This window comes from Epinephelus fuscoguttatus, linkage group LG18 (assembly GCF_011397635.1).
Source record: "Epinephelus fuscoguttatus linkage group LG18, E.fuscoguttatus.final_Chr_v1".
Classification (NCBI taxonomy): Eukaryota; Metazoa; Chordata; class Actinopteri; order Perciformes; family Serranidae; genus Epinephelus; species Epinephelus fuscoguttatus.
Window position 1 is genome coordinate 32,525,233 of NC_064769.1, and position 17,366 is coordinate 32,542,598.

Sequence of the window (17,366 nt, forward strand, 5' to 3'; positions counted from 1 at the left end):
GACAAAACCTCATTGTCCCTGCTTCACCTCCCTCAAAATCAAACCTGCCAAACTTCCCACACCCACCTGCACCTGCTGTTTGCCTACCTGCCTGTTTATATTTTCTGCTTGCCTGGTCCCTTGTGGCTTCACTTGCCTTCCCTGAGTGACTGCCTGCTGCAGATCTCTGTTAGCTCATTTACCCTGCATGTCCCTCAGATACCTGTTGAGCCTAAACATCTGCTACTACAGCCTCACCGAGAAGCTGGTGCTTTACCCATTACAAATCTGTTCCAAAGATACTGTCATGCTGAGTGTTGGTGGAAATGCGTCTAAAAAGATTCACAAGACATCTATTTTATTTCCAGTTTAATCAAATGCAGCAGCCATAAAAGTACGAGCTGTGTGTGTAGAACAGAAAACTGCTCACAAGTGAAAAACGCAGTCATCCTAATAGTTAAATAATGTGTAGAGTGAGCGGTGGTGCCTGGGCTATTTAGTGGCAAAGGCCTTCTAAACGCGTGCCAGCCCACCAGACAGCCTCATATTACCCGGCACTGAGTCTAATTTTCCTCTGACATGATGAATGACCCAATGAGGATAAATGCTAACTGGCTGTTTTATTAAAGGGTAGTGTTTCCATGTGATCTCTGCCAAGGAGCCCAAACTAGTACACTTTTCAGAGATGGAAAGAGTGTAACATGGCTTTACTGTGGGAACTGGTGTGGTTGTGGAGGAGATCCACAGATGTTGGTTGGGTGATCCCCCATCTTAAAATAAAGTTTAGCCTCTGTGCTGCAGTAGCACATTTATTTTCACGTTTACTGAAATACTAAATAACAACATTAAATGCGTCTTTGTCAGTTTGCTTAGTTCCCATCTGACAGGAGCATGGGCGGATTATGAAATAATAGCTCTGTTTCCACTGAGCAGTACAGTACAGTACAGTACAGTACAGTACGTATTTTTTCCATTTCCACTGTGAAAAGTTGTGGATGGTACCAATGGAGCCGTTCCATACCGTCCCCATGTTTGGCCCCCCCTCTGTTGGGGTACCTAGCACACAGATCTGGTACTAAAAGGTGGAGCTGTGAACACTGCAGTCTGACTGGTCAGTAGAGGAAGGTCACTCTGCTCAGGGCTGAGTTGTGTCTGGTTTTGAGGCTCATGCTGGCAACTTTAAGGTGGAACGTTAACTTGTAATGTTATTCAATGTATGAGGTGATGAAGAGAATTCATCAGCTCACTTTAAATTTCACTGTGACAGCTCTGACCATTGCTTTAGTTTTTATTGTCTCTCTTGGATGACATACAGTTTTATTAATAAGTGGATCTATATATTCGTTTTGACCGTATTATGAGTACGACATATATACTAATCTTCACTTGGGAGAAAAAAAGCATCACAGAGTGTTGTTCTTGTGGGCTGTGGCAACACTAAACCCCTGAGCTTGCCTGAGAAGGACTAAATGCACAAACCTGCTATCCTTAAATATACTGCGACAAATATCCCCCACAATGTTACTTGTTTCCTTCACTGTAAAATTGGGAGATTAGTGGGAGAAATTACTGACCTGGAGCATCGCGGGAGATAGGGTTAAAAATCGGGAGTCTCCCGCGTGAATCGGGAGAGTTGGCAAATATGATATCCCATGGAGAGAGACTCTCACTGCAGCCTGTTTTATTTTGTTGTGAAAATGGCCCAGTTTAGACGACAACGGTTTCTCTAAGAACAGAAAAGTCTGTCCTTTGCGTTTTAAAAAACTTCTGCATTTATATGACGACGTTATTGAAACAATCCGTGTTCACATGGAGCCGCAAAATCTACTGGCAACGCTGTAGTATGCACGCCAGGCCAATGGGTGGCAGTGTAAATTTCCAAAGCAACACCACGGCATGACGCCATGCGCCTGCGCTAAAGCGCCTTTCTCTACAACACCGTGGTTACAAACCAAAACAAAGAAGACACAATGGCAAAAGCATGCACAGAAAACTTTGACTGGATGGACGACGAGGCGGAGTTGCTATAGTAACAGATCTACACTTCACTTCAAATCAACAGGGTGAGCAACACAAACAGAGCTCGGCGTTGTTGTTGTTGTAACGGACGACTTTCTCGCGCATGCCTCGTGACTGGAAGCGTAATGCGCATGTGCGAAAAGTCTCCGTTTTCAGAGGAACTGCATATTGCAAGTTTACATGACAACGGAGACGCTGCCGTTTCCAAAAAATTGCACTCTGGAACCTGTTTTCAAAACGTTGCGTTTTCAGGCACCCAAAACACTGCTGTCGTGTAAAGGATCGGCCAAAACGCAACTAAAGTTTACCGTTTTCAGTTGAAATCGTTGTCGTATAAACAGGACCTAAAAGTACTGTTTGCAGTGGGAATGCTAGGGCCTACGTACCATGTCTGAAGGGTTACTTTTGGTTCCAAATGTACCATACCGAAAGTGTTTGGTGGTATTTTTGTTGCCTGAACCCAACCACATAGTTGTTGGAGGCAAAAAAAAACATCAATATGCATTGTTGTACTGACACAACATCCCAGAACGTCAACAACCAACACACCCAGGGAACCTTTCACATTGTATCTGGATGTGAAAAGTCCATGGCCAAACGTCGATATGTGATGAGGTCGGAGTGAGAATGTGTTGTGAAAAGACATTTGAAACCTTCAGGTGTCAACGAATACATTGTGTAACTGTCTATATGTCGTCTTGTGTGTCCACAGTGGATTAGCCAGGTGTTCATGTGACTGTGTCAACATGTGAGTCAAATTACTTCGGTAAAGAAGAGCAGCTTGTCCATATAGATCTAATGCATCACAAGCTATTGCTTATTAAGAAATCAATCATGTACACATAGGTATGATACACATCTACACACCCATTTAGCATATGGAGCCTTGTCTTGCTGCCACCTGAGACGGTTCAGGAAGTTCCCTCTTGGGGCTTATCCTTTAATTAAAACATTTGTTCAGGGGTCAGTGTATTGTCTTTACAGTAAGTCTGTTTACAGTTCCTCCCTTTTCAGCTGTATAAAAGCAAGACTGCAACCTCTGTGGTCAAGCTCCTTCATCCAAAGAAGGTCCGACATGATGAAGATGAACCTGAGTCTCTTCTCTGCTGTCTTGGCTCTGCTGTTGGGCCTTTCAGCGTAACACTATACCCTGGTAAGATAGATATTTTACATGTTTTTTAATGTTTAAATTCTATCATGTTAAAGTGGAAACAGACAAGTGTTTTGCTTTAATTTATCATTATGAAGTAAGAGTTGATTGCACTGTGTAACAGCTATGGAATAATGGCATCAGTTTCACATGAGCCTCGCTTTCACAGCAGTTCTGTCTGCCACTGGGTACAGTCTCCTAAGAAATCACTGTGCGAATGGATAGCACTTTTGTTTTCCGCGGTAGTTATCAGCAGCTATCCCGAGTTACCTCACATTATCAGTGTCAGTTCTTTGCAACAGCAGAAATAGCAAACAATGGAACAACCGCAGTAACTGTGGAAACAAATGTTGTGTGTCCTGTAGTTGCTAGGCACCGAGGAAAAATGGAGAGCTATCTGGTTGTTTTTGCAACAGCTGCACCAACTGTGATACCACTTGGACACACTACTGTTTCCACTTTAAAAGAAAGAATATAACAAGTGGAACAAGTTTAAATATCTTGAGAGACAGCAGATTGTTCCAAGCATTCAGAGCTGTGAACTCAGTGAAACAATGACCTCAACCAGTTCTCACCTATTTTAAGAAAAACCTAAATGGCCATTTACGGCTTTATAGGCCAATGAACCAGCTTTAGTCATTCTAACAACTACCAGGAACTCACAATACGACATACGACATCTCCCATGACGAGATTATCTATGTTGATTTCTTTTGGTCAGATGATCATGAAAAAAGTTAAATGAAAAAACGTTTTGTTTTAGAAGGGGAACTTTTTCATGGTTGGGTTTCTTTGCCAGGCCTGGGATAGACGGCAGAGAATTCTGTTTCTGGACTGAGCAGTTAAATAACATGTACTTTGGATTGTTACTGCAACATCATTGTACTGGTGTCTCATAAACCCATGAGGGTTGGGCACGTGTAAGTGTGCATGACACAAAATAAAAAATCAGTGAATCAATCAGTCACCCGAAAACTCTGCTTAGCAAGGTGTGGTTTTTGGACTAACACACATGCATTTTCAAACTATGTGTTGACTTTTGACTAGAGGCATGCACTCAGCATAGAAGGATTGATGAAAACACTATGGTTAAAAGACATTAGGCAGCAAACAAACCAATAAGCACAACATAAAAGTAACGCAATAACTGATTTGTGAAACTAGATCATATAAATCAAGCTGACAAGGGCACATTATCATAAATAAGTAGAGTATATAATGCCCAAACAGTGCACCAGGACACTAAATGAATGTATTAAAGTCAAAATTGAATATAAAAATGTTAATTTTTACCACTTGTTCACTTTGTGTCTCTGCAGGCACAAGCACAGGAGGACGGTAACTGATTTTTCTAACCACAGGTGTTTAACACATTTACTGCTTAAAGGGATAGTGCACCCAAAAATGACAATTCAGCCATTATCTACACACCCATATGCTGAGGGAGGCTCAGGTGAAGTTTTAGAGTCCTCACATCACTTGCGGAGATCCAAGGGGAGAGGAGGTAGCAACACAACTCCACCTAATGGAGGCTGACGGCGCCCCAGATTCAAACGTCCAAAAAACACATAATTGAAACCACAAAATATCTCCATACTGCTCGTCCGTAGTGATCCAAGTGTCCTGAAGCCCCGACATAAAAAGCTGTTTGGAAAAACGTCATTTGAACTCATCATTGTAGCCTGTAGCTGTAACTGCCTCTCTGTGCACCGTGCTCACGTGTGCGAGCAGTATGGAGATATTTTGTGGTTTCAATTATGTGTTTTTGGACGTTTGAATCTGGGGCGCCGTCAGCCTCCATTAGGTGGAGTTGTGTTGCTACCTCCTCTGCCCTTGGATCTCCGCAAGTGATGTGAGGACTCTAAAACTTCACCTGAGCCTCCCTCGGCATATGGGTAAATAGATAATGGGTGAATTTTCATTTTTGGGTGCACTATCCCTTTAACAGGTTTTCATATTTAGTAACTAAATATTTTCATTTCAGGTGTCCAGACCAAGAAGCCTTACCGTTTAGGCATTACCTCAAGAATTCTTGAGGCAAATAAAGGTACACTGCGTCCTCTCCTGCTCACATAATCCTCATGTCTGTGCCAGTCAGTATATTCTAAGTATAAAGGTGTGCATCTGTTCAACATGCTGCCCACATATGTCTTACTCCAGGCATCAGCCAAAATCTGGTGGAAGGTGACGTCGCTCTATCAAAGAAAAGGAATGGCATGAAATGCTGGAACAACTACTGCAAGTGGCGAAAATCCTACAACAGACTTGTTGAAGTGCCGTACAGCCTCAGCGATTACTTCTGTAAGGGCTCAGGAATTTATTCATGAGAAATTTTTTGTTGATTTTGGACAAAGGAAATGAGCACGACCATTTTACGTTTGAACTTTTAACTGACGTTAATTGTTTTCAGATGACAGTGAGAAGGCCATAATCAGGAAAGCTGTGGAAAGCTTCCACCAGAAAACCTGCGTTCGCTTTGTTCCTCATCATGGCCAGTCTGACTACCTCAGCACTGAGAGTGAACTTGGGTGAGTGCAGGGCAGTAAAGGTAATGATCAGTGTAATGAACATACCAGCCTGTCAGGATTTAAGCCCACTGTCTCTTTCTCTGCAGGTGCTGGTCAACTATTGGCAGAGACGGAGGGAAGCAGGTGGTTTCTTTGTCCGTGTACGGCTGTCTTGCACATGGGATCGTTCAGCATTAGCTCCTCCATGCGCTTGGCTTCCACCATGAGCTGCTAGGAGTGACAGGGACCAGTATGTCAGGATCAACTGGGAGAATGTCTCTTCAGGTGAGCTCTAAAGTGGGATTCATAAATGTGCATCAGTTCTAGGCAGAGCCTACGCTGTAGACTACATATGTGGCCAATAAGCACAATATAAAAGTTGTGGTTGGGAACCACTGAGTTACAGCCCTAACTGATACATTTTGGAAGTAGGTGAGGTTGTGCCAGAAATCCCTACAGTGGGATGAGAGACGAGACGAGACGAGACGAGACGAGACGAGATGAGACGAGATAAACTTTATTGTCCCAAACAGGAAATTTGTTTTGGGCACATAGTGCGACATAGCTGCATGGCAGATACAACCATCATATAAAATCAAGACACATGTACACCATGTAGTACAGCAAAAACGCAGATTTGAATAACATGATTGTCAGGACCTCTGGGCAAAATAAATACATCAACTTTGTCATAACAAGGCTAAAAGCTAACTTAGAGGTACATTAATGCACACTTTAATTTTCATATTTAATGTTTTATTCTACAACAAATGTCTTCAACTTCAACAAAATGGACACCAACAACTTGAAGACGCCGTATGACTATTCTTCTATTATGCATTATGGAAGGTAACGTCTCTGCATGTTATTAACACTATTGTTTGCAAGAAATTTAAGTCAGTTAATTTGTTTCTTCATGTTGTTAGTGTCCCGCAAAAGTGTCCTTTTTCTTTGTTGTTGACAACAGTAACAAGCTGAGACACTTTCAATTAGGAAGTACTCGTTTGAAGATGTTGGGACTTTATTATCGTCTTGTTTGAGGACACTGAGACTTTATTATCGTTGACAATGTTTAGTTTTTTTTATACTTGTCAGGTCCTACTGATCCCAAATAGCTAGGAGAAATCAGAAATGCATACCCCACAAAAGTTTGGGTCTCAGGAGGATATTATCACTTAGGTGTGGAGCCAAATTACAATAAACTAACTATAAAATGTTAATGTGTACAGGTGGCATTAAAAGAAAGAGGAATCACTTCTTTTAAAAAATAATTTAACTATTTAGCATGACACTGAAACATTCATTCATTCATTCATCTTCTAACCGCTTCATCCTCTTGAGGGTCGCGGGGGGGGCTGGAGCCTATCCCAGCTACATCGGGCGAGAGGCAGGGTACACCCTGGACAGGTCGCCAGACTATCGCAGGGCTGACACATAGAGACAAACAATCATTCACACTCACATTCACACCTATGGACAATTTAGAGTTACCAATTAACCTAGTCCCCAATCTGCATGTCTTTGGACTGTGGGAGGAAGCCGGAGTGCCCGGAGAGAACCCACGCTGACACGGGGAGAACATGCAAACTCCGCACAGAAGGGCTCCCATGCCCGGGATCGAACCGGCAACCCTCTTGCTGTGAGGCGAGAGTGCTAACCACCACACCACCGTGCCGCCCGACACTGAAACATTCTTGCATTTTTTAAAAAATGAAATAAATGAGGATAGTTTTTCCATCAGTATATATTTAAATTTTTCTCTCTCTTTAGGACCCCCTTTACATCTGAGTTTGGAGCCGACACCATTACTCCTATTCCTGATCCCTCTGTGCCAATCGGTCAGAGAGAAGACATGTCTCATATTGATATCCTCAGGATCAACAGGTTATATGGATGCAGTGAGTATAGGAGTCCTTAAAGACACAGTGCAGTATAATCCACTTTTCATTAAATGTCTTAAAGTGTATTTTTAAGGCTTTTTGGTTGATTGAATGAACATCATTCAACCCATTATCATGCATGTTATGTAAGCTTTGTATTATTTCATTGTGACTTTTTAGTTATTATGGAGGATTTAAATATTTGAATTATGACAATAGATTTAAGCTTCAAAGTCATGTGTTCTTTGTTATGACTGATTTCTTCTCATTTTTTCAGACATTTGAAAGAAAATGAAGACAGCTTTCACAAGATAACTCCACAGCTTCATGAGTGGCATTGAGTGCATCATATTGTTGACTGATCTCACCAAATAAATAAACACTGATATGAAAAATGTACGTGTTCTTGCCTCTTGCCTATAACATGATTAATCACCACTGATACATATTTTAGTACAGGACTTTATCATGCACGTAACTGTACATAGGTCTCATGTTTACTTTTATTACCTCCGCCAAGGAGGTTATGTTTTCGCCAGCGTTGGTCTGTTTGTCTGTTTGTCTGCAAAATAACTCAAAAAGTTCTGAACAGATTTTGATGAAGCGAAGTGGATAAAAGAATAAAATGGTGTATGTATTGTAGTTAAATTTCACAGTTACAGCCCCAGCAGTGACAATATATATTTTTTTTTATTAAAAGTGTTATATCTTAAGCACCAGTGTTAAACACTGTAGAATAATGTACATTCTATTTTTATGTACATTTTCATTTCAATTGAATTCAATTGAATTGAATTTACTTTAATTCAATTTAATTAGATTTAATTTAATTTAATTTAATCTATATTTTTATTTATTTTTTTATTTTTATTTATATTTTTTATTGTATTTTATTCTATTGATTTTTATTTACACACTTCTATTTCAGACTCTTATTCTTACTTCTTATAATTCTCTACTCTTTACATCAGAGTGAGTGTAACAAATTATAGTTTCCCCTCAGGGATCAGTAAAGTATTCTGATTCTGAGTATTCTATTCTGATTTAATCTCTAAAGTAAGAAATTCTTTCATGCATACCATATCAATTGTTCTTTTGGACAAAACATAATTGTTAAAAAAAGTAACGCCAGGCAACAAACCACAAAGAATCTCCACATTATGGTAACAAAAGTCAGTCCTTTTCGGACAAATTTTATTGAGATTGTGATGTGTCAATGTTGCAAGTTGTTCATGCTCTCCAAGAGTACACATCCAGCATTTAAAATCAGCTGCAAAACATTTATTCAGAGAAAAAACATATCAAAATGTAATAAGGTAGTCAAAGCTATAGAGCCAATCTATAAAAAAGTTAGGCCTATTAAAAAGTTAGGCCGTTTCCGTAATTTTCTTGCACTTGTGTTTGTGCATCTCGTGTTTGTTGTTGCGGGGGTCGAAAGTCATCACAAAGTGGCACTTCAAGCGCTGCAGAGAGAGAAACAACAATAACTGTTACACAGGAAATCACCAAAATCTAGCTTTCTTTAGAAGGCAATAGGTCTGTAGTAGACAATGGACCTTTTTCTCAAGACTGCAGCTGTTCAGGTCGGGGTTCTCAGACCTCTGACACTTGGTTTTTCCCAGGATCGCATCAATCTTAAAGTTGATTACATTGGTCACCTAATAATACGAGTGGACACAGGACAGATGGTTATATGGTGACATGATGTGTTGCATGTGAGTACCTCTGCTTCCGAAAGGTAAATCTAACCTGTGAATGAGCGGAGATGACGGAGACCAGTTTGAACATCTTCTTGCTCTTGGTGTTTGCGTTGAAGATCGCCACAGCATGTTGGGCTGCTTCCTGGATCTCAGCTGAATCTGGACTCCTTTCAGTCCAGCCACCCAGAAGAGGCACTTTTTCTATGTGGAAATTAAAACACACACGAAAGGGAAATCTCATGATGATGGCTATTAATGGGATGATAAGTAAGTGACATGTGCCTTATGTTCTCAGCAAAATAACAGACTATTAAAGGAATACTTCATCCCTCAAATGACTATTTGTATATCAATAACTGACCTTCGTCAGTTATTGACTTTGTCAAGAAAACTTTACTTTTCTCACATGCCGCTGGTCAGCAAAGAATACAAAAACTGAGAAAATTCCTAATGAACTGAAGTCATTGGGGTCCATGTTTAACAACAGCAAACTATATCAAAACATCTGTTTACACACGTACGCAGAACTTGTGCAGTATAATCCAAGTGCCATTTATCCATTCAAATGCCGAGTACTTCCCATTCCCCAAGTACTTCACAATTTTGTTAACACCTTAGCACTTAAAAGTGAACGAAAACTTATCTGCACTCTTCGGAGTCAGGGTCAGTTGACAAAAACAGTTATTTTATCTCGCTGAACAGGGGAGCGGTTAGTCTACCACTGCCTAGGTTGTGTTATTGTTTGACTTTGGTGTTTTAAAAGGTTAGTGTGGACTCACCAAAGTGTTTTTCCCAAACCTAACCATGTGTTGTTGTTGCCTAAACCCAACCACGTGTGTTGGAGAGTAAAAAAGGTAATTTGCGTTGTTGTACTGACGTAGTGCGTTTATGTCAAAATAGACTGTATGTAAACGGTAAATTTCCTGTGAAAACATGAGTGTATTTTGAAAGAAGACAATGCATTTAACAGGCAGAACTTGACATGGTGTGTATGCTTTTGTTGCTGTTAAACGTGGACCCCTGTGACTTCAATTCATCAAGCATTATCTCTGTTATTGGATCCTTCATTCAACATGGACACATGCAAGAACGTTTGAGTAACTGCTATACAAATGGTCATTTTGGGGTGAAGTCTTCCTTTAAAGTGGCACAGCATTATGCAATGAAATGCACTCACTCATACAGATAAAGATGTACATTATCAAAAGGACGCTCTATAATTTGCTGTTTCAGTCCAGAACATTAGTCAAGGATTTGGAAACTTTAAGACCGCCAAACATTGGATTCAGCAAGACTTGTTTAACCCTGCCAAAACCATCTTCACCACTCTGCCAAACCAAGCCTTGATCATCAGGCCAAGAATATAAAGTAGGTTTTCTCAAGGAAAAAGAAGAGGAACTTAGAGATAATGGATGCAGCTCTTGTACCTTGGGTGACACAGGCAATCAAAATGATGTTGGTTTTGTTTTTGTTTTGCACAGTTTTTAGACACAGCAATAGTGGTGTAGCTCTAGGCATGACAATGTCGGTTGATGAAGCAACCATTTTCATACAGACTGAAATATCCAGCCCATTCTCATTCTGAAGTAATCAAATACCGCTGCTTTGTTAGTGAATTCAGCATCAGACACCAACGCCAAGAACCACCTTTTCGGTGGTGTGATAAGCTCCAGGTGGTGTCAGTTTGTAACGCAGCTGGACAGAACCTTTTGCAGTGTAATGATACACCACCGATTGGCCAGACAGCACCTGTTGCAGCGGTATGATATGCCACAGCATGGCGTCAGTTAGAAACGCTGCTGGTAACAATGTAATGAAAGGAGCTGGAAAGTCCCTATAGGGCAGGCGGGAAGGGTGGTGCATGGGTCCAACAAATTCTGGACTTTCACCTGGGAGCCTGGTGTTCTAAACCTAACCATTTCGTTGACGTTGCGTCATTGGTAGCTGCATCCCAGAAGGTCAACAGCAGATACGGGAGGATACTTAGCAAGTAGACGTGAAAGTCAACTGACAAAGCAGCAATAGATGATGACTTGGGATGAGAACGTGTTGCGATATCTCAACAATTACTGGATGGATTGCCTTGAAATTTTGCACAGACATTAATGATCCACAGAGGATAGATCTACTGACTCTTCCTCTGATGTAACTATGAGATTTTTTTTCTTAATGGCTTGACAATAATTCTATAAATTGCCTTGAAATTTGGTACAGACATTCATGGTGCATTGAGGATGAATCCTTAAGGCATTAGTGGTCACCTGACTATTAATCTAGCACCATCGGCAGGTCAAAGTTTTCCCTTATACATCGAAACATCTCCATCAACTTCAGTGAAAGGACTGGCAAATAGTTTTGTTCGGACATTCTTGGTTCCCAGACGATATATTGAACCAACTTTGGTCCCCAGATTTTCCTCTGGCATGACCAGGAGGTTGATGTTTGTAGTTAATTAGCAAAGGTTAGCATGCTAACATGCTAACCTTATACCTGCTGAACATAAACATTTCTGCATTACCATTGTGATCATGTTAGCATGCTGACATCACTGTGCTCATTATGCACTCACGTCCTCATGCAGATTGTTATGACTATGACAATGTGTTTTCAAGTAGTGACTAAGCCTTAGTTGAAAATCTTGTTTTTACTGCCACCTGACAGTTGCGACATGTCCGATCCCAACCCTGTCAAGTTCATTAAATAACATAATCCAACAATACATAGAAGCTGGGGTGTGTTCAGAGGTGCAACAGACCACACTCAACGTTACAGCTGGGTATCAGAAATCAGATATCAACACACTTGAGCCTTGAGCATTTGCAGCCTTAATTATGTACATATCTGAACCAACCAGAAAGTTTCTCAGCTCAGTAAAACCATTTCACCAACAGAAGCCACTGATGTTGGCCAAATTAGGTGAATTGGTACTGAGTGGCCCTGATGGATTATTTTTCATTCCTTAACACGTCCAAACCAAACTCCATTCTGCCAAATTAAACAGCATCTGACAAATGACAACCTTCTCCGACTGCCGGCTGAGCCAAAGCTTCTGACTCACTGTACCCAACCAGACAGCAGCACAGAGTCACTGTCTGCAGACTGGGTACATGAGAGCACAACAGGCACACACTGTGCAGTTTCTTTTAGTTGTTTGAAATAAATCTTGATAGAAATCAATCACTTGAATCATTTTATTTTAAAAGAATGACACTTTTAATAGCTGATGCAATCTGCTCATACAAGAGTTTAATCACTACTATTTTCTGTAGTTAAAGTAATTGTGCTTTTCCTGTTTGTCTCAGTGGTCAGATGGGCGTACACCGTTTTCGCCTAATTTTGCTGTTATTATGTTTCTATGTTTTGTCTTTTATTTAAATACTGCATGTGTGTCATTGCTTTTTTTACACTGCCTCTGTAAAGTGCTCATTTGTTTCATCTCATTGTATCATAAACAGCATACGAACGCACAAAGTTAAATGGGGTTACAAATGTTTTGTTCGGCCAGTTTCTAGACTGTTGGTCCTGATTCTGATGCCCGTGTTGCTGCCATTGTTGCATCGCTGTATTGTCCTTTCAATCAACTCATACATAACCTCCCCTTTCTAGCCATACAAAAACGCGTACACACAGGCTGTATTTTGTTTACTCTTCTCAAGCTGCGCCTAACCGTGTACACAATCTCGACACACATTGCTTTGCATGTTAAATATTGAATGACAGTTATATTTATGCTTCACCTGACCTGATATGGCTTTAATTCTATTGAGCTTTATCCGCATCAGTGCTTGTTGGGACACTCATCAGTGTTCAGGAGATAAATCAGGACTATTTTGTAAAGGGTTGTGCATGCAACTGATTTAAAATAAGCACAAAATAGTGTTATATTAAACTACAAGGATGAGAGAAGGTTATGTGCAAGCAGAAAGTGTCAGAGTTTAAGGGTGCACATTCCTGTTTTTAGCATTTTATCTCTATGGGGCGTTTGGCATCTTGACATTAATTAATTCAATGAGCCGATGCACAAAATGCAAAGGATCGGTAACTTTAAAGCCTCACAATTACTCATAATATCGTCCTGGTGTCATCATTTATACTGGTTACACTTCATATTTATACCTCTATTCTTGTGATCCACATGGGTCTTACATTGGTGACCTTAAGCAAACAGCATTAGTCATGAGTCTGTCTCTTGTTGTTTTATGTCTCAGTTATCATTTTGTCACCACTTTTTGAAAGTGATATCAAGTCACAAACCTTGATTTTCAAGGAAATTATTCAGAAACAAACAGTGGATCATTCTCTGTCTTGCTGTTTTATCTCATCCCTATCACTACTTACTTGTTGTGACGACTTCCTCCACAGGCTGATCTCCCATACCCAGCTGGATCACTGACAGACATATCACCACGGCCAACGGGAGAGACATTTTCGCTTATCAACCTCCAAACTCTGCTGCGCTCCTTAACAAGGGGAAGATGAGTGGAAGACGGATCTCCACAAGAAGATGTCAGATGAGCAAGATGGATAACTTCAGCTGGACCACTTTACAACCAACTGGAGGTGTCCCTCAGTGTCGGCAGCAAACTGTTGGTGTTTGGATCCACAGAGAAAGCAGAAGAAAAGGGAGACAAATTGTAGATTGTTATGAGAAAAGGTCAATTCAAATGACTGTAACAGAGCCAGAAAGTGCAAAAATGACAGCTTTAGAAAAGACTACAAGAGGAGAAACATCACAGCTCTTTACCTTTCTGATAATGAAAAGAAAACAGGACTTCACTCAGTGGCTGCCGAGCACCAGTGAGCCAGACTGAGGGAAATAATGTGAGTAAGGAGGAGAGAAAGAGGGAGGAGGGGGGTGTCGGTGAGTGGCAGCGGCTGTTCAGCATTTAAGCTCTGGTATGTTTAACAAGCCAGTGAAGACCACACCCACCACTGCCTGGCAATGACGTCATGCTGGGATTTAACAACCATCAGCGGCTTTGGTGTGTGTGTGACACAGAGTGTGTATGACACAGGGAAGGTGGGGATGGGTGTCAGATGTGTGCCATTGTGTGTGTGTGCTGGTGCTCTTTGTGTGTATTCATGTGGGTGTGTAGTCTGCCAGTGTGCTGTGTGTGTGTGTGTGTGTGTGTGTGTGTGTGTGTGTATACGTGAATGTGAGCATGCACATATTGTTGGTTTCTTTACAAGGGTGACCGAGGCACTGTTGTGGAGCTGGTTACTCCAGCTGGCAGGCAGTGAGTCACTGTGGAAACTATAGCACACGTTATGCACCACTTCTAGGTACATCAACATCCTGTCTGGAACATTGGTTATCATGTGATACAGCGATTAACCATTCAGATGGCAGTGAATAAATACACAAGCATCAGCAAGTGGAACTGAGTGGAATTAATGTGCTCGTGTTTAAAGATGTGGCTGACAGACAGGAAGGGTGATTTTAGGATGCCTCTCACTTAGCTTTTAAACAGAGTGATGGTTAATGTCAGTATGCCAGTAAACCAGAGAGGGACATCCCATACTTTTAAGTCCAAATCACAAGGGGGAAAAAGTGTGTGCCACTAGAGGGCAGGATACCTCCACAACAAACCAACAGCCCAAAAGCCCTGACATATTACTGCCTTGTGAAGTTATCACATTCTGCAACAGTTGTCTATTTATACGTGCAGCACACACAAACTTAAGTCCAATTTTAATTCTCCCTTTAGCTCTGTTTTGGTCTCCACCAGAGCATGTGAGCGGAGCGGACCTGTCACTTTGCACCGCTCGTCCGCTCCGCTTGGTTCTGCGCATTCTTCGCTCCGCTCTGCTCTACTCCATTATAAATTTTATCCTGCTCCACTCGCTCACCACTCCGCTTAAAAAAACTGCGTCGTACTACCCTAACCTGTAATCTTCTATTCACAAATAAAACGAGCTTGGTAGATTCTCTGGGGAAGCCCTCTCCCTGCAGTTAGGGACCGTTCTCCAAGGTACCGCTGCTTCTCTTCTCAGTTTCTTTTCTGAAGTACACAGTAAACTCCATAGTTTTGAAAGAAAATAGTGTGGGTGTGCGCAGGTGCAAAGATGCATTCTGGGTGGGGCATGAGCGACCAAAGAGAAATTGGAGCAAGAAATAAGGCTCCGCTCCACCTTTAACAATAAAAAATAAAAAATAAAAAATAGCCGCTCCTCGCTCAACACAAAATCCTTCCGCTCCCCGCTCAGCTCCGCTCCGCACACATGCTCTGGTCTCCACCAACCACTTCAATCAGGGGTGGGCAACCTGCGGCTCCACATGTGGCTCTTTAGCCCCTCCCAGTGGCTCCCTGTGGCTTTGACAGGAATTAAATGGAGATAAATAACCATTCTTATTTTTTAACATTTTAATTTTCATTATTATTGTTGTAGGCTTAAAATACGTAGCTTATGTACGGATTTTTTAAAAAACGTTTTAACATTTCGTAAACTAAAATGTGCATCATACGTCTGGCCTGGCGCCTTTTCCTCTATAAACATCACTAGTGATGATGGCTACAGTAGTCTTGCGTCTTCCTAGTCTCTTACACAGACGCCGATGATGTCAGCACGCTGGCTGACTCTGTCGTCTGTGGACATTCCCATAGGAAAGTTGTAATAGAACTAGCCCTGGCTCCCAGCGGCAGTGATGTGATTGGATCCAAATCCGTGTACTTCCTCGACCAACAGCTGATTAGCTTTGCCTTACGCCTACACCGGAATAGCTGTTCCCTGAATTGTTGTCCGTAGTACACCAGAAAAGGAAGTGTTCAATGCATTGCAAGAAGAGATTAAAATGGATACGATTTCATTTGATTCAGCTATATTGCAGAGCTGCAATGTCTCTGTTACATGTAACACACATGCCGTACCTATGGCAACGGCATCACATGGTCTGGATATCCCCTCCAATTTCTATTACAAAATGAAAGACGAATGCCCACAGACTCCCATTCCGAAGTAAGGGAGGCTGGTCACGCGAGACTAGGGTCTTCCTCGCTAGGCTAGCTGTGGATTCCAAATCCAAAAAAGGAAAAGTCTCAAGGGAAAATAGAGAATTCAGTAGTGCAAGGACAAATTTATTTGCTTTCATCAGCAGTGTTGCAAAGTTAAAATACCAAATAATTAAAAATAGCCCACTGCAGAATAGCCACCCTGTGCTTTAACATATTAATGAGTGCTCAATTAGGCTAGATAGGCTAAATTCGATTTTCAAGGCTCCTTTGATAGTAAAGGTTGCCAACCCCAGAATTAGATCAATATATGCCAGGGAGGCCCTCTCTCTACTTGTTTCCTGTCACCACTCTACTGGCACTATCTAATAAAAAAGCATAACATGGCCAAAAACAAGGATACCCCGATGTTCCACTTTCTCCACCAGCTGGTCGCTAACATTTTCTGTCTGCTGTTTGATGCTGGAAAGGCAGTGCACATTTCAAGGGTGTAGGTTGTTTCAATATAGTGGGTAACATATGAAATATTGGGTTTGGGTGTCCTCCAATTTTGACTGCCAAACATCTAATTTCCTGCATTCTGATGTTTTTTCATGCAGCAATTTGCGCCTTATCTGCATCAGGGTATGGTGTGAATGTCTGATTTCATACTCCTAAAATCTACACCTATGGTACATTTGGTTTATTGGAGCGTATGGCTTGATGACAACTTCCTGCTGCTGCTGGAGGTGATGTTACTAAGAGTGGTGTGAGTGAAACAAACCAAGACAATGAGCTAAAAGAGGCTAAAAAGTTCCATACAACTGCAGATTTAGGTGAGAATCCTGTGTGGGTCTGTTACTGTGAGCAACTCCTCCACAGTCATATGACTGATACATACGGTGTTAGAAAACAGTAGCAGTCAGTAGTTTTTTTGCACATGGTAGTGATTTGAATGAACGAAACTTTCCACTCTCTCAGCTCTCAGTTTTAAGTCCTGACCGTGGGCGTTGTTGGTACCATGAATAATTGTTTTTTTGTCTGTTAGTTGGCAGGATGCACATAGTTGGCACAATTAAAACCTTACAACAGATCTTAAGGAACACTCAGAAAGAAATAAGTGATTCTTTTTCTCTAATAGATGGCGTTCCAGATCCAGGCTGTTACTTACGTCCAGTACATTTTGTCACACTAAACCCAGA

At 41.3% G+C, this 17,366-nt stretch overlaps 1 protein-coding gene and 1 pseudogene across 1 annotated transcript; one reads left to right on the plus strand and one right to left on the minus strand.

Moving 5' to 3' along the window:
- The first annotated feature begins 1,874 nt into the window (after nt 1–1,874).
- Nucleotides 1,875–7,573, plus strand: LOC125878558 (hatching enzyme 1.2-like; annotated as a pseudogene).
- A 1,120-nt stretch (nt 7,574–8,693) lies between these two features.
- On the minus strand, nt 8,694–14,137 carry si:busm1-57f23.1 (uncharacterized protein LOC368621 homolog). Its single transcript, XM_049603667.1, has 5 exons — nt 13,980–14,137; nt 13,574–13,819; nt 9,285–9,436; nt 9,092–9,193; nt 8,694–8,998 (listed from the first exon to the last, which is right to left on the minus strand). Exons 2-5 carry the CDS (start codon nt 13,659–13,661, stop codon nt 8,903–8,905), a joined length of 438 nt encoding a protein of 145 aa, XP_049459624.1. The 5' UTR covers nt 13,662–13,819; nt 13,980–14,137; the 3' UTR covers nt 8,694–8,902.
- Between the last annotated feature and the right edge of the window lie 3,229 nt (nt 14,138–17,366).